This window comes from Haemaphysalis longicornis, unplaced genomic scaffold, assembly GCF_048455015.1.
Source record: "Haemaphysalis longicornis isolate Haplotype H1 unplaced genomic scaffold, Haemaphysalis longicornis Haplotype H1 scaffold_380, whole genome shotgun sequence".
Classification (NCBI taxonomy): Eukaryota; Metazoa; Arthropoda; class Arachnida; order Ixodida; family Ixodidae; genus Haemaphysalis; species Haemaphysalis longicornis.
Genome location: NW_027526358.1, coordinates 114281 through 136942, shown reverse-complemented (window position 1 = coordinate 136942; position 22662 = coordinate 114281). Strand labels below are relative to the sequence as shown.

At 47.8% G+C, this 22662-nt stretch overlaps 1 protein-coding gene across 1 annotated transcript in view; it reads right to left on the bottom strand.

The window, feature by feature from the left end:
• Nucleotides 1-1116: 1116 nt before the first annotated feature.
• LOC144178030 (caspase-3-like) overlaps nt 1117-22662 on the bottom strand; it is a 107192-nt gene continuing 85646 nt past the window's right edge. The window contains exon 6 of the mRNA XM_077705565.1: nt 1117-5441. Within this exon, the coding sequence (XP_077561691.1) occupies nt 5005-5441 (437 nt within the window). The 3' untranslated portion in view covers nt 1117-5004. The remainder of the gene's footprint in view (nt 5442-22662) is intronic.

Sequence of the window (22662 nt, the reverse complement as noted above, 5' to 3'; positions counted from 1 at the left end):
GAAAGGGTAGGTTCGCATTCATAGATTTTATGCCATCGTTCACTGTGCGTAGATTAACTATTTAACGGGCACAATAGTCATTTTTGTTATTTCGGACAGTTCTTGAAGGGTTGCCTAAATGTTCTTTAACAAAACAAAAAGTGAAAGCTCTCAGTTAGGGATTTTAAAAACATTGTTTAGCCTCTCCAGCAATTGTCCCAGCCTGAAGGAACTCGGCTGATAGTTGGTGCCAACTGTCATCCTCGCTTGCTAGCTCCCTGACCAAGCACATGAATGCAGTGACTAAGAAAGATGGTGACCAAAGTGAGAAGAGAAGGTGGATCCCGTACAACAGCCCTTGATCATCTAAACACCATAAAAAAGTGCGGATGACTCACAGGCCACGACTAGGGCATTAAAATACCTTTTGACATTTACAGGGCATTTACAACCTTTTATAAAAAAAATCTTATTACACACACTCCCTCCATAGAAGGGGTTTGTTTTAGACAAGGTCGTTGAAATTTGTTATTAGTGACAACATAAACTCATCATTGGTCCCTTTCATTCAGCACACTTCCGGGCTTCGTTTTAAAAACCCTGCTGTTTCTATTTCACGTATAAGTGAACTGCTTATGCAATATTCTCTTATGTACCTATGTTCGAAGTAAACTGTGTTATACCGTAAAATGTGATGTGCCGAGTGCATGCAGGTGTAACATTCTTCAATGGGACATGCAGAACATGAAGCTCAGTGCTGATAAACTTAAATCAGGGAAAATAAAGCTTCCCATGTTGCTTCTTTATTTTTGTAACTATTATCTCTACCAAATACCTTGGTGGTAACTCAACTAAGCTCACCTTTACCCTAGGCCTTTATAATTATTTTGCTCTGCAATTATACATTCTCAGCTGGAGCATGCCTGCTGAATTCAGGCCCCAACCACGCTTTGCTATTTCACATTTGCAGCAGTATGAAATGTTGTTCTTTAGGTTTTGCCAATGATTTCCAACAGGCCACTTAACTAGTGTCCAGGACAGAAATTTGGGCTAGTTGGTGATGGGACTTCGACATGGTAAAAAGCGCACTAAAACGAGGACACAAGAAAAAGGCGGTGACACGGGACGAGCGCTAGACATCAACTATGGCTTTATTCACAAGAAAGGCTATATATACACACATACAAATGCGCAGAAAAGCAAAAAGATACACAGGGCGCAGCTTTCACAGAACATGATATTGACGTTGTAGATAGGCTTTCTCTTTTGTGTGCAAGGCCAGCGACGGAGTGCTCACGCATTCATCTTTTTCCTTAAAAATACAAAACGCCTCAGATTTCCCTTTGTAGTTGCGTCCTAAAGCTGCGCAGGACGCGGGTATTATGAAAGTCAGGCGTGCAGGTGCACCGCCGGCAGTGATCTGCCAAATGTCCTCCCCCCGCCAATGAGTTTACGGCTGCGCGGTGCTCTCTCAGTCTATCATTAATGCAGCGTCCCGTCTGGCCGACGTAGCATCTTCCACCATCTAGTGGGATCCTGTATACCACACCTACTTTACATTCCGTAAAGCGTGTGGCGTGCTTAGTTGTGCAGGCAGCCTTCCCAGCTTCATTATTCACGGCTTTGCGCATGCGTGCAAGCTTGCCTGGGGCCGAAAAGACAACCTGGGTGCCGCACCTTCCCGCCACTTTTTTGAGCCGGTGGGACAGGTTGTGCACGTACGGCACAATCACGGGCCGCACCTTCAAGCATTCGTGTTGATTGGCTCTGGGCTGGTTCTCTGAATTTGCTTCTTTTATCAAGCTTCCAGCTATGGAAGCCAGCAATTCTGCTGGAAAACCGGCATTTCTCAAGCGTCGAGCTTGGTGCTGAAGGCTGCATGGCACCTGGTGACAACACGACTTTTTGAGAGCAGCGCGCATGCAATTTTTGGCAATACCCCTTTTCACAATTTTGGAATGGAAGCTTGATACAAAACGTGAAATGCGCAGCCAAATTCTGCTGAGCGGCGGATGTAGTGAAAAATAGACTCACTGGCTAACGCTCAAAACCGAACGGGAACCCGCGTAAGAATCTATCAGCTGAAAAAAGAGTGTAGGGAAATTTGCAGGGAATTCTTTATGCGGGGGGAAAATGCTAAATAAAGGGAATTTCTGAACCCGTAAATGGGAGTTTTTCTCTCCAGTACGAAACATCACTGTCTGTGTACGTAGAAATAGAAAAGAAAAAAAAATGCTGCCACGCCGCTATGAAACGCGTCAACAGGAGTTCAGTAAGGGCATTAGTCAGAACAGTGCTTCAAGCTTTATGGGCCATTTTTCAAGACGACGGTCTCTAAGGTTGGCACACAATATCTGCACGTCCGATAAAAGTCCTCATTCACAGCGACACTCGAAAGTGCACAATTCGTGTATAAAGCCAACCCGGCGCTCGCCAATGCACTTCGGCCCACTGAAGGCCATGGCAAGAAATGCGTCCGAAAAGGCCAGCAATGCTGGGTGACATCATATCGTCCACCATGGCTGTGCCTGGGCTGCCGCTCTGTAAACCGTGTCTATTGTATGTTTACATTTCGCATGCGGAGAGAGCATCAAAAGTGAAACTTGAACCCACGTACGTCAGCGGCGAGTTGCACGAAAATGGTGTCCACTACACGCCGTGCTCCGCAAAAGCAGACGGCTGTGACAGGGACTGCAGCTGCAGATTTTTTTTTTAGCCCAGCAGCAGCGATGACTTCAGCAACGATGTGGGTTTGTCAGATTTTTAGTTCCGATGAAGACGCTCCCATTCAATGGCCTCAGACTTCGACAAGTGCTGAGAATAACTTTCATTTTTGACTTCGTGCTGTATTTATAAGCGAAACATGCTTTTTATCTGACGACTGCGATTTTACTTTCATGTGCAGAGTCTGGACAAGGTGTGGCGAGGATATTTTGCCAAATACACGGCACCGTATCGCGTTGCCACCTTCAAGATATCCTGGCGCTCATGTCGGAGTAGCGCTGGGTAGCCATGCGCGCCGCTTCTCATGAGCACTGGATTTATTTCTCGTTTTTTATCCCTAAGTTATAACGATTTTGTGTGAGAACACAAACAAGTATGCTTGGACGCATATTTTTGAGAAACTGTCCTACTCTCGAGTGGCTTCGCGGAGTGGAACAGCAGTCAGGGCCACTAGGTTGGCAGGCCCGTAAAAATTGAGAACTTCGTGTACAGCATTGATGTATATTGATTGATTGGTTGTAGGGTTTAACGCGCCGACGCAACGCAGGCGATGAGGTGCACCATAGTGGAGGGCTCCGGATTAATTTTGACCACCTGGGGATCTTTAACATGCGCTGAAATCTCGAACACACGGGCGTCTTTGCTTTTCGCCTACATCAGAAAAGCGGCTGCCGCAGCCGGAAATCGAACCCGCGACCTCGTGCTGAGCAGCGCAATGCCTTAGCCAGTGAGCCACCGCGGCGGGTTTGATGTATATATTAAATCATAGCTTAGAAACATAGAAACAACTTGCATATCTTGGAATTCATAAAATAATTTTTAGGTTCAGTACAATTTCCTCTATGTATTGTGTGTATACTCTTTTGTGCACTTTTTGTTTATTTGACCAGTAGACTGTAAATAATTGTGCCTTTCAAAAAAATTGATGTTATGTGTTTGAAAGAGTGATTTATAAAGCTACGCCAAATGTGTAAAGTCGCTCGAGAGAAGACAAGTTTTGTGGAAGCCCTTCGAGGGCTTCCACAAAAATTGTCTTCTCTCGAATTGCCTATTTTTCCGCTGTAATGAAAGAGTTAACCAAAACGAACTGATTACATTGGCACTTATAAAAAAAAACAGATGTGTGCTCATGATAACCAAAACTTCACTCATTCCAATACAAAAATTCTTTCAGGCAGCCAGTGTCACAGGTTGCTATAATTTTTTGTTTATAAATGTTTGAGGGTAATTAAAAGGCAAACATCATCAGAGGCAATGTAAAACTACTGCAATCTTACCATTTTGAACACAGGTAACAAAACATAACTTCTTTATCTTTATACGAATATGTACAAAAAACATTCTAAAATGGCATAGAAAACCACTTAACTCTGCATGCTACACGTGGCACTGCATGGTCTGCTCATTCTTAAAGGGTACATGAAGACAAATTACAAGTTTCGATCATTAGACTTGTCCAGAAAACAATTATATCAACTTTATCGAACACTTCAAACAAATAATCTAGATGTTAGAAAAAACAGATGAAGCAGTGTTTATTCCGACACCAATTTAAACGACCACACCAATTCCGCCTCAAACTTCAAACAAATAATCGGGATGCAGGAGCAGTGGTCGCTCCCCAGCCACTTTCGGGCGATTCCTCCACGACGTCACACAACCCTGTCTGTGCGACTGGTGGCTGCCAAGAAACACGACTGCGCTACTGCAGTGGGGGCCAAGCTAGAGACAGGTGTGGGACGGACAAGTTTGTCTACTGTGTAAACCTGCCCCATCAACGTTCACCTTCGCAGCAAAATGCTCGTACGGCACATATATTCCTTTTCCATGCAATGAAATTTGGATTCATTCGGGCAAATCAAAACACGCACGAATTTAGCTGGCAGCTGCACATTCAGTGTTCCAGTAAAAGATGCATGCTACGAAGGTGCAACTGCCCAAGAAACGCTCAAACAAAAAACAAGCACACAGCCCAGACGTTTGCTTCTATAGAGTCAACCTTCCACCTACAAATGGTACAAAAAGCTGCCCTTGGGATCTTTTTCAGCATTTCGTGAAGCTGAAGCTAAAAACAAAAACGGTGTGGACTGAAGAAACCTATGACATTGATTGGCTAAAAGGCAGCGGGAGCACACTATTGCCCAGGTTTCCAAACAGCAGCTGTCTACTCTAGCAAGCTTTATTGCAACTTGGCAGGGGAGAAGCCAAGGTCACGCTAGGCAGAGTGGGAACAGAATAGCACGAACGCAGGTGCACACGTCTCACATACGCAACACAACTGCTTAGCAATCTGCTGTGACTTTAAACTGAAATCTTCATTGTTTGCTGCTCCGTACATGGTGTTGGCGGCGGGATGGGGTCCACAGGGAGGCCAGGGTTGAAGTACAGGTCTTTTCTCCAACCTAAACAAGAGCTGCAGGGTGTTTGGCGGATGCCGTCGAAGGAAGCACGCTCCAGCATTCTCCTTTGAACGTAGAGCATAAGGTCCAACAGGTGCATGTCGCAGGCGCGCTGGCTGAACACGCTGCACACGGCCGACAGGAACCATGACCTCGTGGCTGTGTTCCTGTGCGCCTTATAGTTGCTGTTTAACACGTAGCAGATGTAAATGTCCGTCCAGGCAGGCATCCTCTGGAATCCACCTCGGGTGCCAGGGTCGGACTCAGTATTGCTCGGTAGTGGGTAAGCATCCACCACGATGCGCGGAACATGCTTGGCTGTTCCTGCGTCGAGCTTACCTGCACAATAAAATTCACAAGCGATCACTCAATGGGGTGTACGTGAATTTTAGTGCTCTTTTGGGGTGATTTTGACGGGATGATTTAGTACCCCAACGCTGCACCTCAAGCTCCACAGAACAATCGCATACATTCCACTACTCAAGCTCCACCGATTCCATATGCATTTTCACTCTAAACTTTCTTGCAGGGACCCTGCAGCACTTACCATTGACTACTCGGAATGAATTTTGGGGTAAACTCTATGGTACGAGCAACCTCCTCCCGCAAGAATTACAGAAGTCCGGTCACTACCACCGAAACTACGTGTGATGAGAAATTGCGCATAATGGTTCCCTCTCAACTCGACCGCGGACAACGCGATGAAAGCTGCACGCTCTCTCCCGGAGAGGGGAGAAGCTCACGGCGTTCTCTTCAAAAGCGTTCAATATATCACAGGCTGGGGAGTTTTTTCCTTTTCTCCGCAACGTGGAGGGGACTATTTCCGGCCTGTTGCCACAAGAAAGCAGGCATGGCTGCGTGCTCGCAAGCGCGCGCTCAGGCTGGTAGAGCGTTTTGGAAGCAATAAACATTCGTTGTCGAGTGGTCTCGTTGAAAGGGGAGTATTGCATTCGTCACTCAAACTCTGCGCACTCAAAACACAAAAGAAACGCCAATCCTGTGCATACAGGTTTGGGCATAGAAGAGGTTGGTACACAGCACCAATGACGGCCGATTGTCACAGGAAATGTGAAAAATGAGCTGCAAAGTTGAGCAGTGCAAGCCAATCGGATAGCCATGGCCTAAATCACGTCGTTTAGGCCATGCCAGGGGTGCATAACGAGGAGAATTGAAGAGAGCGCGGTGGGTTTTTCCGAGTCTTTCACAGCAATTTGCGCGCTCACCGCTTCACGTACATGTGTAATATTTGGCTCGGGTATTCCTGGCAGCGTAATTTAAACGTCTGCAGGGTCCCTTTAAAGGGACAGACAACTGATTTTTGTAGAGTGCATGTCCCATAGCTCATATAAAAGCCACAATTTTGCGTATTGAGGTCACTGCAAGGAATTTCTAAATAAACTGGCAGAAATAATTTTAATTTTCAAAAACTTTCAAAAGGAGGTGCCATATACTGACTAAACCTGACTCTACCGTGCATATACAAACTGCTCCCGTCAGGCTTAAAGTGCGATTCAATAACTGCAGTAAGTATTAGGAAGGACTGCGTTCTACAGTTGAACCTCGATATAACGAGCCTCGATTTAACGAAATTCGCGATATAAAGAATTTTTTCAATTTTTCTATCAAAATTTTGCTAAATGCATGCATTTTTATCTCGATTTTACGAAGTAATTTCGTGCGGCGCTTCCGATTTAACGAAGTCACGGCAAGAAAGGAAGAATGAACTTCCGGTTGAGGCACGTTTTATTTTGCCTCTCAAAGCCTACATTGAAAACATTCAGTTCTCGCATTAACTCTTAAAAGGCTAAAATGAAAGAAAAGCGGAAAGCGGAAAGAAACTGCTCAAACCACTAGCGGTCATGGACGGTTTAATAGTGCGGCCACCATTTTGACGTCTCCATCGTTGCCTACGCCAGGGGCCTCTCGTGAATCATTACTAAGTCTTGTAAGCAGCACGAGCACTCCAAGGGAAAGAAAAGCGTTCCGAACAATAGCCTGAGGAAGAGTCGTTGAAACCGACGCCCATCGAAGTGGTGGATGCCATCGATGTTCGGCGGAGGCACGCAGGCGCACACGAATCTTTAAGAGCAAGCCTTGTTAGCGCTGCCAGCACACGAGCGTCATGTAAAGCCCACCCTGGTCAAAAAACGCCAAGCACTGCTTACGGACTTCTTCACTACGGCTTGAACACCGAGTGCTGGTGGCAATAATTTGCTCTCTTTGAACGCGGTCATCTTCGTTTCACCCGTGTTCATTAGACAGCTGCGATGCAGAGAAATCGGTTTCTTTAGGGGTAAGTGGGCATAAAAGTAATTGCTTAATCGAATTTGGCCAGAAGATATTGTAAGCTTTCACGTAAGCGCTGCTCCACACAAAGAAGCGATCCGTGTGTACTCCGCTCAACTCACAATCATGGCTTTATCTAGAGTGTCGTGGTTGCATCACACGCCGATACTGCAGAACCTTTGTACATGAAAAAAGTCTTCCGAAAGTTTCATAGCACCCTTCCACTGTTGGCCCGCCGCGCCCGTCAACGCCACGCCTAAGCCTACCACTGAACGGACGAAAAGAGGCGTAACTTCGAACCAGCACCTCGCCGGGGTGAAGTTTACAGGGCATGGATGCGGGTTCAATTGACTAACAGCGGCGTTTAGTAGTGACCTAAATGAAAAAAAGAAAAAGGGGAAACTTAGTCTGCTATCATATTTAATGAGGCGTTGCGGAAAAAGCACCGGTTTTACAACGGCACATGAACTATCATTGGCTACCCGAAATTCCATTGCCTAAGTGTTGAAACTCTAATTCACACAATTTTCGCCCCCAGTTTTAGTACAAATTTCGCTTTAAGTGGAGAGGTAACTACATAGCAGTTGTTTCTGGGTGATCACACAATTTTCGCCCCCAGTTTTAGTACAAATTTCGCTTTAAGTGGAGAGGTAACCACATAGCAGTTGTTTCTGGGTGATGGGCAAGGTTTTGAAACCTCAATAACTGGTTAAATGAACTGTAAAATCGAAACCTCGATTTTACGAAATTCTCGATTTAACGAAATTGCTGCCCCCAAGTACGACTTCGTTATATTGAGGTTTAACTGTATTATTGTTTTAGCTGGGGACAAGTTTCCAAATACCTCCTTTCATCTAATGACAGTTAAAAGTATGTAGCCGCACGGCACACTGTCACGGTTGCCAGCATTCGCTTCGGCAGCACACGTAAAGCTGGTAGATTTAAAAATTACGCTTTCAAGCATTCTAGGGACCTACCAGGGAACCCATTTTGATTCTACTGTTAGATGCGACGCTTAGAGGAGCATCTCTTGCCGGCGGCCCTGTCCTGCGTGCGTCGGCGTCCGCGTCCGCACAGCTGCGTCTCTCCTCCGCTCACCCCCTCTGCTCTCTCCAATAGCGAACACTCTACCGCTCAACAGCTGCGGGCGCGTGGTGCAGCGCACTCTCACTCCGCCAGTGGGTGGCTGTGCGCATGTGCAGTACTCTCTCTCCCGTGATATCCTCTCCTTCGGGTGCGCTGCGCATATACGCGGAGTGCCGCGCTCTGGCCGGTCTCTCAGTCGACGGTCGTCCGCGCTATGCTTGCTCTCTCTCTCTCTCTCTCGCATTACCCGACGATTGCTCACGCAATTCGAGTAATTGACCCAATGGAAACGCACAATGGAACCCCCTTCAGCGTCGCATCACACCAGGGTTCCCGCGAGGGGAGGTGGGCTAATTTTTTTAGGTGATGCCCTTTCACTTGGGATAGACAGCGTATACAGTTGAACTTCGTTATAACGAACCTTTATTTAACGAAATTCGCGATATAACAAATTTTTTCAAGTTTTCTATTGAAATTTTGCTAAATCCATGTATTTTTATCTCGATTTTACAACGTAATTTTGTGCGGCGCTTTCAATTTAACGAAGTGATGGCGAGAAAAAAAGAACGAAATTCCGGTCGAGGCACGTTTTATTTCCCTCTCAGAGCCTACATTGAAAACATTCAGTACTCACATTAACTCTTAAAAGGCTAAAATGAAAAAAAAAAGCGGTGAATTATGCGGGTGACAACAATTAAAAGCGATGAAAGAAGCTGCTCAAAAACCGCTAGCGGTCATGGACGGTTTAATAGAGCGGCCACCATTTTGACGTCTCCATCGTTGCCTACGCCAGCGCCCTCTATGCTTAGGCTGCCGAAGGCCGAAGCCTACTTTAAGTGTTTTTTTGTACGCGTCCTTACTAGAGATGGGCAAAACGGCTCACTTCAGTGAGCGGCTCAGAACGGCTCAGTTCACTGAAGTGAACCGGTTCATTTGAACGGTTCAGCGGTTCATTTAGGTTTGTAACCTGTGTTAAGCATCCATAATCTAAATTATTACTCAATTGTTATTTAGTCATTTATTTTGTAACAACATCCGCTGTATTTGTGCTGAAAAGAATTGACCTCACCATCATTACAAAGGTTTTTATGTGTCAGTGGTATTTCAGAATCACTCTCGGTCCATATATATAGAAGAAAATGCAACTTTTTGTCAACTTTATAACCTCACAAATATGATCTCTACTAGTGAGCTGTGACGCCAGAAAAAATGATTCTGGACATAATACAAGAAACTAATTTTAATATTGTGGTGGTGAACAACACTTTGTTCAGTTTATTCGAAGCGAGGTCGACGGGTCCGCTTTCTGGCAGCGATAATAGATGACGCGAAAGTTGCACACAAGACCCGGCTGGGTCGGCCGATACGCCTCTAATAACTCTACCGGAACGTGCCGACACGACTCCCTCAGCACGATTCTCTAATCGAGCGAGCAGCCGCTGAACGTCGGTTCTTAGGAGAGCCGCTCTGCCAAAGAACCGCCGGGAGCCGATAATCGCCACGGAACTGAGCGGTTAAGAAGATGCGGCTCGTTCCTGATTCGGACAACAGCTACACGCACAAATGTAACTGTAGTGATTCTAGTGAATTATATGGTCACAGGAGTTTATTCTCCTATTACTTTGAAAATACAGATGCAGTTCGTTCACTGCTGCCATTGCAGCCTCCCGATCTGTCATTCACCGCCGCCGCCATCGCGGTTCCCAAATGGCGCCTCAGAAGATCCGCTTCGCGAGGAGCGGCTCTCGAAAAGTGCGGGAGCCGTTCTTCGGTTCTTCGGTTCAGTAACTGAGCGGAAAGAGCCGATGAACGGGTCAAAACTGCATCCGGTTCTCCTGGCTCGAATTGTCTGCTCCCACGACAGGAGGCGCGCTGGAGGAGTTTGAAAAATTAGCCCCAGCCGGCCCGGCAGTACAGTTGCTTTCCCGCGCCGATAACAGATGGCGCAGAGCGACGGCTCATTTGACCCGGGTCTTCGGTTCTTTCGCTCAGTAACTGAGCGGATCCGCTCACCGGAAGAGCCGATGAACGGGTCAAAACTGCATCCGGTTCTCCTGGCTCGAATTGTCTGCTCCCACGACAGGGGGCGCTGGAGAAATTTGGAAAATTAGCCCCAGCTGGCCCGGCAGTGGAGTTGCTTTCTCGCGCCGGCAATAGCTGGCGCGAGCGAGCGTTGGCCCGGCTTTTAGGCTCCATTGGCTCTTTCTCCATGGTTTGCAGTGCTGTGGCTCGCCCCGTTCGACACTGATCACTGAGGGGGCGAGAAGGGTCTCCCTCTCTCCAAAAGAACCGCCGCTCACTTTTACTGAGCCACGGCTCACTCGTTCTTCAAAAAGAGCGGCTCAAAAGAACCGGATCACTCCTGAGCGACGCATCTCTAGTCCTTACTCACGGTGCTGCTGCTCTAGGTTGTGCTTGCTGATAACCACATTAATATTTTTTTCGTCCATCATTAGATGAGTCTTATAAGCAGCATGAGCACTCCAAGGGAAAGAAAAGTGTTCCGAAAAAGAGCCCGAGGAAGTGTCGGTGGAACCGAAGGCCATTGAAGTGATGGATGCCATCGACGTTCTGCGGAGGCACGCAGGCGCACGCGAATGTTGAAGAGCAAGCCTTGTTAGCGCTGTCAGCATAGGAGCGTCACGTAAAGACCACCCTGGTCAAGAAACGCCAAGCATTGCTTACGGACTTCTTCACTACGGCTTGAACATCGAGTGCTGGTGGCAATAAATTGCTCTCCGAAAGTGGTCAAAATGGTCAAAACGTTTCATTAGACAGCTGCGATGCGGAGAAATCGGTTTCTTTAGGGCTCAGCGGGCATAAAAGTAATTGCTTAATCAAATTTGGCCAGAAGATATTTAATGTAAGCTTTCCGCTTTAGCGGGAGCACGTAAGCGCTGCTCCACAAGGTGAAGCGGTCCGTGTGTACTCCGCTCAACTCTGAACCATGGCTTTATCTCGAGTGTCGTGGTTGCATCACGCGCCCATACTGCATAGCCTTTTTGCATGAAAAAAGTCTTTCGAAAGCTTTATACCACCCTTCCGCTGTTGGCCCGCTGCACCGCGCCTAAGCCTACCACTGAACAGACGAAAAGAGGCGTAACTTCGAACCAGCACCTCGCCGGGGTGAAGTTCACGGGGCATGGACACGGGTTCAATTGACTAATAGTGGCGTTTAGTAGTGACCGAAATGAAAAAAGGAAAAGTGGAAACCTAGTCTGCTATCATATTTAATGAGGCGTTGCGGAAAAAGAGCCGGTTTTACGACGACACGAACTACTGTCGGCTATCCGAATTGCATTGCCTAAGTGTTGAAGCTCTTAATTCACACAATTTGTGCGGCCAGTTTTAGTACAAATTTCGCTTTAAGTGGAGAGGTAACTACATAGCAGTTGTTTCTGGGTGATGGGCAAGGTTTTGAAACCTCAATAACTGGTTGTAAAATCGAAACGTCGATTTTACGAAATTCTCGATTTAACGAAATTTTCGCCCGCAAGTACGACTTCGTTATATCGAGGTTTAACTGTACTCCAAAAAAATCCAGCTGGCTGTCCCATAAAAACTCACGGGTGAATGGGTCATCAAGGCCACACCGTTGCTCTCATGGCTCTGCTACTTCTTCCAGCATGCAGATAATCCTTGAAAGTGGCATTGTCTGAATTAACGTCGCAAGAGCTTAATGCATGCTCAATCACACAATACAGCTGATAGTCTTCGATTATAAGTGCCATATCCCTCAGATGATGCATGTGCTCTCTCACCAAATGTGACACACACACAGTGCATCTCAAGAAACTCGGCGAGGTTTTTGCTGCCACTTTTTGAAGCTAATCTCAGCTCATGGGTTACTGTATTGTTGCAGAACTACTTGTCACACTAGTGCTGATGATGATGGTTGGGTTTTTTTGGCGCAAGACTGACTATGGGCAAAGAGCGCCAAATAAGAAGTTACTGAATTTTGACGAGACCGTACATACTAAAACATGTGACTAGAAGTAAAAGTGATGCAAAACAAAAGACAATGGAGATGGCTGGTGCATAGGGCCAGGATGATTACACGTGATATGACAAGAGCTGCAGAAATTTTACCTCGGCTAAAAACTTAAAAACACGTTGACTAGAAAACATTGGTTCGTCGGCTAAAAAGTATGATGGGTGCAGTGGAATGTGTCGTCTGTATAATTCAGGGAAAATGTTTGTGTCGTGTTGTGTCAAGTGCCTTGCATGTGATTAGTATGTGGACTACGGATAGGCCCCTTCCACACCTGCCACACATAGGTCGCGAAGATCCAGTGAGCACGTGGGAGTGCGTCACATGTGTGTGGCCTATCCGCAGCCTAGCCAGGGCGACTTCAGTGTATCTGTTGTGCGAGTCAGTTATGTAGCGTCCCAATTGTGATTTGATTACGTGTAGTTTGTTGTCTGTTTGTTGACTCCAGTGTAGCTGCCATGTGTTACGAAGCTGTCGTCTGATGTGTGTCTTTAGGTCAGTGTAAGGTACTGTTGTAATGTTAACTGTGGTCATGAGAGCAGCATCACCAGCCGTTTGATCGGCGGTCTCATTGCCAGGGATCCCACAGTGACCTGGTACCCAGCATATAGTTATTTCTAAATTTGAAGCATATGCAGTCATTATAACCTTTAAAAGAACATTGATTACATAGTTTTTAGACGACCTTCCTGATGACAGTGCCTGCACAACGTTTAGAGAATCTGTGTAGACGATGGACTTCGGAATTTTATGTTCAAGGATGTGATTTGAAACGAGTAAATTGCCATACGCTTCTGCCGTGTAAATACTGCTATGAAAATTCATTGTTTTAGTAACGCTAAAATTTGGTCCGTGTGCTGCACAAGAGACAGCTGAAGAAGTTTTCGATGCATCGCTATAGAATTCTGCACACCTGCACTTGTCCTGCAGGAGCAGGAAGTGCTGCAGAATTGCACTCCTGGGTACCCTATTTTTTTCTAGTTGCGTGAATGACAGGTCGCATGATATAGGACGTAGATGCCATGGTGGAATGAAATTATGGATGGGCGTCTTGTGCGTTTTTGACAGAGGGACCGTGAGTGCAGAAGCCTCCCCCCTTACTCTGAGAGAGAAAGGTAAGGAAATAGATGGCCTATTTAAAAAGAGTTGCAAGTTTGATGTATTATTTGTGATGGGATTATAAGGATGGTTGGTAAGAGACACGATCTTAGACGCATACAGCACGCCAACATACTCCCGCTGATGCACTAGGCACCATTTGTCGCACTCGAAATAGACTTTTGACAGGGCTAGTGCGGAAAGCGCCGCATGAGAGGCGAAGGTCAAGATGCAGCACTGGGTCGAGCATTTTCAGTGCGGTCTTTGTCGCCGACCCATACATGACACTGCCGTAGTCGAGGCGAGACCCCACCAAGGCTGTGTATAGGCGCAGCAGGAGTTGTTTGTCGGCCCCATAAGATTGATGTGAGAGGACCTTAAGAATATTCATTGTTTTTAAGCATTTGCGTTTGAGCTGTTTGATATGAGGAATGAATGCAAGTTTTTCATCAAATAAAATGCCTAAAAACTTGTGCTCCTTGTTCACAGGAATCGGCACATTCGCAAGAGTGATGTCTGGGTCCGGGTGGCCCTTGCTTCCTGGAGAACACAACACAAGAGCTTTTTCCGGGATTAATTTTAAAACCATTCTTGTCAGCCCAGCCGGCAAGCTTCTTGACTCCGAGCTGGACTTGACGTTCGCAGGTAGACATGTTACATGATTTAAAGGATATCTAGACGTCGTCTACATACATTGAATAACAGATTGTAGGTGGCAATGCCTTTCCAAGAGAGTTCATCTTAACTATGAAGAGCACGCAGCTCAGCACTCCACCTTGCGGCACGCCATTTTCTTGCACATGTACCTTTGACAGTGTAGAACCAACTCTGATGCAAAAGGTTCTCTCCGACAAATAACTAGCAAGGGTGTTAAACATATTACCAAAAACATAGAATTACTTGAGGTCAATAAGGATCCCATAACACCAAGCGGTGTCGTATGCCTTCTCGAGGTCGAAAAACACAGTTAAAAAATACTGTTTATGCATGAAGGCATCCTTTATATATGTTTCAAGAGCTACGAGTTGATCGTTCGTGGATCGCCCCGCCCTGAAGCCTGCCTGGCAGCTCTCGAGAAGGCCGTTGTACTCGAAAAAGTACAGGAGCCTGCGATTTATCATCTTCTCGAGAAGCTTGCATAGGCAGCTTGTCAGGGCTATGGGACGGTAACTTGAGGGGGACGACGGGTCCTTCCCCTCTTTCAGGAAAGCTCCAACTATAGCCTCCCTCCAAGAGTTTTTGGAATGTGCCCCGAAAGCCAAATCTTGTTAAATAGGTGGAGGAGTGTTAGAAGAGTGTCTGAGTGTAGGTGCTGTATTATTGTATATGTGATGTCTGGGCTTGGAGCTGAGGGTTTACAAGTGCTCAGAGCGGCCCTCAGCTCATGAAGTGAAAACTTGGAGTTATAAGAGGATGCTGACTTGTTGTTATCAAGAGTAAAGACTTCTTTTTGACCGACTGCTTGTGTTTCATGAAAGTGTTAGTGTAGTGTGCAGAACTGGACACGTGTTGGAAGTGTTTTACGAGTGTGTTAGCCTGGTCTTCCAGTGTGTCCCCTGTTGTACTAACCTGTTGTACCTGTTGTCCCTGTTGTACTGTTGTCCTTTTAGTTTGCGTATTCGTGTCCAGACTTTGCGAGTGTCAGTGTATGAGTTTATGGATGCTACGAATGAGCACCAACTCTCGTTTTGCCTCACGGCGCACACGTTTTCCCATCGCCTTTGCCCTTTTGAGCAATAAAGGGTTTCCTGGCGCGGGGTACCAGCGGAGGATACCCCACGCCTTGTTCTGGGCCTCTCGCGCCCGCCTACAGTCCTCATTCCACCACGGCCTCCTCTGGTTGCGCGGGACACCAGAGGCATGGGGAATGAACTTTTCGGCGGCGTCAAGGATGTGTGCTGTGAGGAGTTGGGCGGCTTCATGTACGTGTAGGTGTATTATGGATGTGTAGTGTAGTTTGGATATTTCTGTAAATGTATTCCAGTTTGCTCTTGCTTCATTGAACCTATTATGGGAAGGTGAACTGGTAGAGCCTTTGCCAATGTATGTTAATGAAGTAGGGAAGTGGTCACTACCATATGGATTCGTGTCCACGTCCCATTCAAGATATGGAAGAAGTGCTGCCGATCCTATAGTCAGGTCAAGGTGTGAGTAAGTGTTGTGTCCTATATTATAATATCTTGGCTGTTTCTTGTTGAAAAGGCATGCTCTTGACGATGTTAAGAATTTCTCAATGAGGCGACCTCGGGCATCGGTGCGGGAGGAGCCCCAAAGAGAATTATGTGCATTCAGGTCACCTATCAAGATGTAAGGTTCAGGCAACTGATCTACCAGCCCTTCGAAATCCAAGATCGAGAGCTGGAAGTCAGGCGGTATGTAAAGGGAGCATACTGTTATTAATGTATTAAATATTATTGAACGAATCGCAACAGCTTCAAGGACAGTGTTTAAGGAGATGGTATTACATGCAATGCATTTTCGAGCGACAATAGCAACACCGCCAGAAGAGTGTGTGCATCCATCTGTCTTTTCTAGAAACCATATAACTATTCAGGAAGTTTGCATTTTTGCTGCTCAGATGAGTTTCCTGCAGGCACATTATACTTGGTTGCTTGGTGTGCAGTATCTCATATACATCGTCAAGATTTTTGATGAGGCCTCTACAGTTCCATTGTACAATATTTTCCCTTCCCATTATTTGCAATAGCAACTGGAAATGCGTGAGAATGAGTGTTTATGTATTGTCTTTCGGGGCTGTGACTCTTGGTTTTTTTGGCTTATCGGATGGTTTGGACGATGGTACCCGTTCCTTCCGCTGCAATGCAGGCAGGTAGGGTCCAACCTCCATGCCTTCGTTGGACGTCCTCAGGGTGCCCAAGGGATTGGGCTCCTTGGACCTAGCACCCTTGTGGGTGCTGTTTTCTGCAACTGCCGCCACCGATGGCATCGGCACTGCCAGAAGTGGCACAGGCGGTGCGGCAGGGGCGGGAGCTGCCGCGGGCTCCCCCATCTCCATCTCCACTGTACCCTCACTTGAGCTTTGGGCCGGTGGAGAAGAAATGGTGGATGCAGTAGCACCCACAACTGACTGAGTTGCCACCACGGCCACTGCTGACTGAGCAGGCGGTGTGGTAGCGGGTTGGCCTGCCGGAGGCAACCCGAGGGGGGGGCGGAGGCGGGACCAAGTCCGACTTGCGGTACTGGGTCCCCGCCGAAACCAGACGCCGCTCCACCCCCTGGCGAGCTGCGTTGGCGTACCTCCCCAGGGGGAAAGAGGCGAACCTCTTCCGCGCCTCTGGGTAGGTGATGTTCTCGGTGACCTTAACATTGATTATCTACTTCTCCTGTTGGAACTTTTTACATTTTCATGAGTACGCTGCATGGGGTCCCTGGCAGTCGGCACAGGTGAAGGTTTCGGATTCACAGTTATCTGAAGGATGGTCATGCTGACCGCACTTAGCACAGGTAAGCCGGCCACAGCAAGAGTTTGTGCAATTTGGCACTTGAAGCAGCGCCGTGGGTTTGGGATGTATGTGCATACAGAACAATGTATGTAACCAACATTTATGGATTGCGGAAGGGTGGATCGATCGAAGGTCAAGATAATGTGTTTAGTTGCTACCTGTTTGTCATCGCGGCTTATTATTATGCGCTTTACAGCTGTGACGCCCTGATCCCTTAAGCCTTCCAAAAGGTCGGCATCGGTTTCGGAAATGAGATCCGCCTCAGAGATCACACCCTGAGAGCTGTTGAGGCTGCGGTGGGGTGTGACCCTGATCTCCAGATCTGCCATGTGGGTTTGTTTCAGGAAGATTGTGGATTGCTGCTTAGTTTTTACTTCAACTAGCACTTCTCCAGTTCTGAGCTTTTTGGCGGCGTATGTTTTGCCGATGATCCCTTAAGGAATTTGGAAACAAGAAATATGGATTGAGAGGTAACTGGCTTCAATTTGTCCACAGATTCCATTATCAAAAAACGAGGGTAGTTATCTTGCTTTGGGAGCGAGATGGAAGGCAAAGCAGGAAAAGAAACTTCGGTGCAGCCACTTTTCAGGGACCGATCACGTTTGGGGGGGCGGGGAGGGGAGGGGGGTTGGAAAATGCCATAAGATATAGAAAAAAACAGGGAACGGGGGGTACTTTCTTCGTCAGCCTTACCCTGATAGCTGAAGAGGTCCCGGAGCTCCCTGCCTGGTAAACAGACAGGGAGCCCATCCGCCGGAGCTTGACCTAGGCTCCGACGGCCACCGTTTGTGGTTTCTACCCTTCACCATACAATACCTCGCCATGGTTGGATCCAGCTTATGTTTGGGGGCTCGGTGTCCGCGGTGTCGCCAACACCGTCACCAAGATTACTCAAGGTGCCCCGTGGTCACACTAGTGCTATAAACACACATCAAAGATGCAGTCCTTAATGCCAGTGCTATTTGGCTTCTTGAAGGTACTTTGCAGAACCAAATGAAGTAATTGTCATTTGTTTATCTGTGATATATATATAGTGAAGAAAAAAGGTTCCTGGCTATAAGGTTGACTGTACGATAGAGAAGTCACACTGATTAACATAATATGTTATTCTAACGTTTCGACCGGAGGCCCCCAGTCGAAACGTTAGAATAAATATTGTAATGTTTTTCGATATGACTTCTCTATTGTATGTATGTATATATATATATATATATATATATATATATATATATATATATATATATATATATATATATATATGCAGTTAAACCTCGATGTAGCGAAGTTGGTAAAATTCGTAATTTACTTCGTTACATTGAAATTTCGCTACATTAAAATTCGCGGTTTTAATGGCGTTCATCCCGTGAAGCATTTCCTGCAAAAGAAAACGTGGCGCGCATACACGGCTGGCACACTGTTTCTGTTTCTATCGGAGCTTAAAGGGGCCTTAAATAGGTTTCTGAAGGTCGCCATTTTAATAGCGCAATCGCTAGAGTACCCCTTCACGACAATGTATACCAAATATTACACCTCTGCGTAAAGCAGGGCCGCACAAACACACAACAAAGGTGCCTTCTTTCTTCCTTGCTCACCTACCGCTTCCTTGCTGCCACACTGCACCGCTCTGACGTGCGACAGAGCACTTGTGACGTACCCGTGTGACGCACGAAGCTCTCAACAGTACGGCTGCGCTATTCGTGGGCCCCGTTAAATGCTGTAGCCAATCAGCGTACCCGTCTCTGGGAGAAAACACGGTCGCGCGGCGCTTCTGCACCGGTGGCACAACACGAACGAATGTAGATCGTCGCCATCGGTTACACGAGCCTATCCGAGTTTGTAGATATAGCGCGTCGTTTACAATGTATGAATAACGCTGAAAAACACGGAGCATCTCTGCGGGCACAAACGCCCACTACACGCGCGACCCCACCAAGCATCTGCCTGCATGGTAGACAAGCAGCCCACTGTGCGGTGTATGCACGATAGGCATACACCGCGGCAGCTAAAACTTGTCACCATCCGCCAGAGCGGGACTATTGCTGAAAATCAGTTTGCAAATACGTGAAAGGGGGTGATAGTGCAGTGAAAGATTGCGCGGGGATTAGTCGTCGTCGCGGCCTCGCAAAGCAGTGTCTGGGTAACTGCGGCGATGCTAAGCCTTTCCCCCGACCTCGGTGGGACGAGATCACCGCGACAGCGCCGCATGCCGAAACGCTAGCGAGCCACTATAGTCGTCGGTGGCAATCTTCAATTAAGCCCCCTATCTTGCCTTGGAACGCTCGTTTCCGCCGACGCGAGGAGCCGTTCGATGCGGGCCGGCCACCGACCGACCCCGCTGAGCGGTAGCAGATGTAGTAGGCGGAGCTTGGCCGCCGTCTGCTACCAGAAGCGTGACGTCATGCCGAGCGGAGCCAATGGCTGTGCGCTTCTCGACGCAACCCTGTTTCTCTTGGTGTCACCTACCAGGTCTTGCGCCTGGTCGGTGGCATCGCCGCTTCCACGGTGCTTTGGAGGCGCGGTGAAAGAGGCAATGCGCCAGGCCTTGTTGCGGGCCCTTTTTAATGAACGATAACTCGGCTAATACTGAACGCTTTTAAACCATTTTTGCGACAGGACGTTCTTTGTATAGTACTCCAACGATAGCGCACGTAAAATCTTAACCTTTGGAACCCTGTTTAGGGCCCCTTTAATCGTCTACGCGGGCATCTGAGTTAACCACATGGAGCGTTTCCTCCCCGCAAAAACGCGCCCCGCAAGCCACAGGCGTGCTGACGCAGCCGCGGAGACAACTTGCGCGATGCGAGTAGCTCCAGCGACTGCTTCCGCTCGCTGAAACGCAACTGGAGGGGCAAACGACAGGGGCATGCGAGAAAAAAAGCGGATAACGTGGGCGAAATTTTCACTGCAAAGCATCATACGCGCCGCTTACGAAAGCGCCCATCAAATATCCTCGGCATCCCCGAGCGCTTCGAAGCTCCCGCCATATGGTGCGCGCCTCCCCATTGGCGAAACTGGTCAGGCTCCCACTGCCGCGTGCAGCGCGAGTCACTTCCTGGCGCAGAAGTCGCCGCCGCCGCGCAATCGCGGACGCGGGTGTGAAAAAAACGCGCACACAAGGCTCATAAAGATTCACAAATGCTTGCTGGAATGATGAAACCCAACAAGCATGAGCGAACTCGAACAAGGGCAAAGCGGAGGCGGCCCCGCAAGAGGCGATTAGGCTTACCACCGCGAAGGATGTTTGATGGGCGCTTTCGTAAGCGGCGCGCATGACGTTTTACTGTGAAAATTTCGCCCACGTTACCCACTTTTTTTCTCGCGTGCCCCTCTCATTTGCCCCTCGAGTTGCGTTTCAGCGAGCGGTTGGAAGCCGTCGCTGGAGCTACCCACATCGCGCGGGTGGTCTCCGCAGCTGCGTCAGCGCGCCTGTGGCTTGCAAGGCGCGTTTTGAGTTTTTGCGGGGAGAAAATGCTCCATGCGGTTCACGTTAATGCCCGCAAAGACGATTAAGCTCCGACATAAACAGAAACAGTGTGCCAGCCGTGTATGCACGCCACGCAGTTTGTAGGCAAGGGGCTCGCTCACAGACCCGTGGCTTGCTGCATCCACGGCATCGGGGGCCTGTGTTGCCGTTCGCGTTTTATTGAGACCCCATTTCGGCGCTTTCGTCTCCCAAAATATACCTCTACAACTTAAATTTCGTGCTTAGTTCTCCAAGAAACTTCGTTACATTGAAATTCCGGCAAGCGGGACTCGTTACAAAGAGCGTGAAAATACATGGTGTGCATACACTTGAAGTTACGAAAAATTACGTGGTTCGTTACATCGAGGGTTTCGTTACATTGAAGTTCGTTACATCGATGTTTAACTGTATATCATATATATTGTCACGTGACACCGAAGACAAAGAATGTCGGAAAGGGGTGTATTTCCAAATTAAAGCCGTTCCACTCAATGTGAAATCTGTCGGAAGTGCAGAGCATTGATTCGCCATAGTGGGCTGTACCGCCGTTTCCGCCTTCGCAGTGCTCGCTCCCCCTGCCTGAAACTGCGCCAGCGGGAGTTCTGTTCTCTTTGTGCTTTTCTCCCCGCACGTGTTAGCGTTCCACTGCCACATTTTACGTTTAAAATTATAAAAACCAACCCAACGGGCATCCTTAACTAAAGGTACGCGGGCGCTGCCAGTTCATTACGTTTATTTTTCCTCAAATATACCTATAGTTTTCTTTGCGCTAAACAACGGGAAGATCTATGACAAGCGCCAGCGTTTCACGAGTTTTGAACGCTTATGACTGTACAAACCACTTGGCTTTCGCAGCCTCTGGGGTACGCCGCGAACAACAGCGTTAACCCGGGACGCTGCCTTGGTGCTCTTATACACTTGCTTTCGAGTGAGTGAGCTAGAACGACAAGGCGAGCGCCTAAAGTGCTCTGCACTTTAAAGCAGACACCTTGCAAAAGCCGTTATCATTGCCATTGTATCAACGTGGAAGGCAAGGACTATGAATTCTTCATGGCCACTGGTGTGAGTACGTTCAAGTGCCATTCCTGTATGAGGCAAAAAGGGGCGGACAAAACGGAATTTTCCGGCGAGCAGTCTCTGCAAGCTGGCTCCAGCAGTCGTTTCGACCCGCGCGAGACCGCTGACTTGTGTGAATTGGTTACGACTCTACTTACGAAAATGGAAGAATTATCATCTGCCATACGTGAACTGGAGTGAATTATTGTCTGCCATACGTGAACTGGAGGGAAAATGAGGGCTAGCGCTCCCACCTCGCAAGAAACATGGAACTGCTGCGCAAACATCTTGTTCCACCGGTCCCTGTTTCGACTGAAATGTTTCCTTGCTTAGACGCCAGGCGAAGAGCTGTTTGTGATGTGCCAGTGCCTTTGGTTGGCCAGTGTTCGTCGTCAGCAGACGGTGCAGGGTCCACGAATGCTCACCCTTCCTTCTCCCGAGTACTGCAAAAGCCAGCTGACATGACGGGACCTACCGGTGGGCCCAAACGTCGACTAGTGAAAGCCAGAGTGGGTAAAGCGGAGTCAAGCAAGCTTGTCTCTGTAGCCCGCCCTCCGAAAGAACGAGCACTTTTTGTATCAAGGTTACACCCTTCAACGACGGCAACAAATATCACTGACGCTCTCTGTGCATCACTTCCAGAGGTCTCGACAAACTGCACGACACTTCATTCGAGGTACGGTACACACTCTTCCTTTCACATTTCTGTGAAAGACGAACATTTTGCCGTAATCAACGCGAATGTGTGGCCGGATGGCTGCATCTTTCGGCCGTTTTTTGGTAAGCTGCAATCTAATGGAAGTGCTGATAACTCAGTTGATACATGATCTTCCTGGATAAGCATAACCACAACCCTTTATTGTAGCGTAAGCTACACTGGCCAAGGTTGAGCAGTTTCACGTGGACCTTGAAGGGCCATGCTGCGCAAGCGCGAGGAGCATTGGATTGGATCGGATCGGAACGGATTGGATTTGGATTTGATTAAAAGGGTTGTATTGGATCAGATTGCAAATCCAATCCAATTGGAGTACGGGTGTGTAGACAATTGGGTCTGCACATTTGTGGTCTGCGCATTCCAGAGGAGTGACGTCATAGCCGCGGCAGACGCACTGGCGC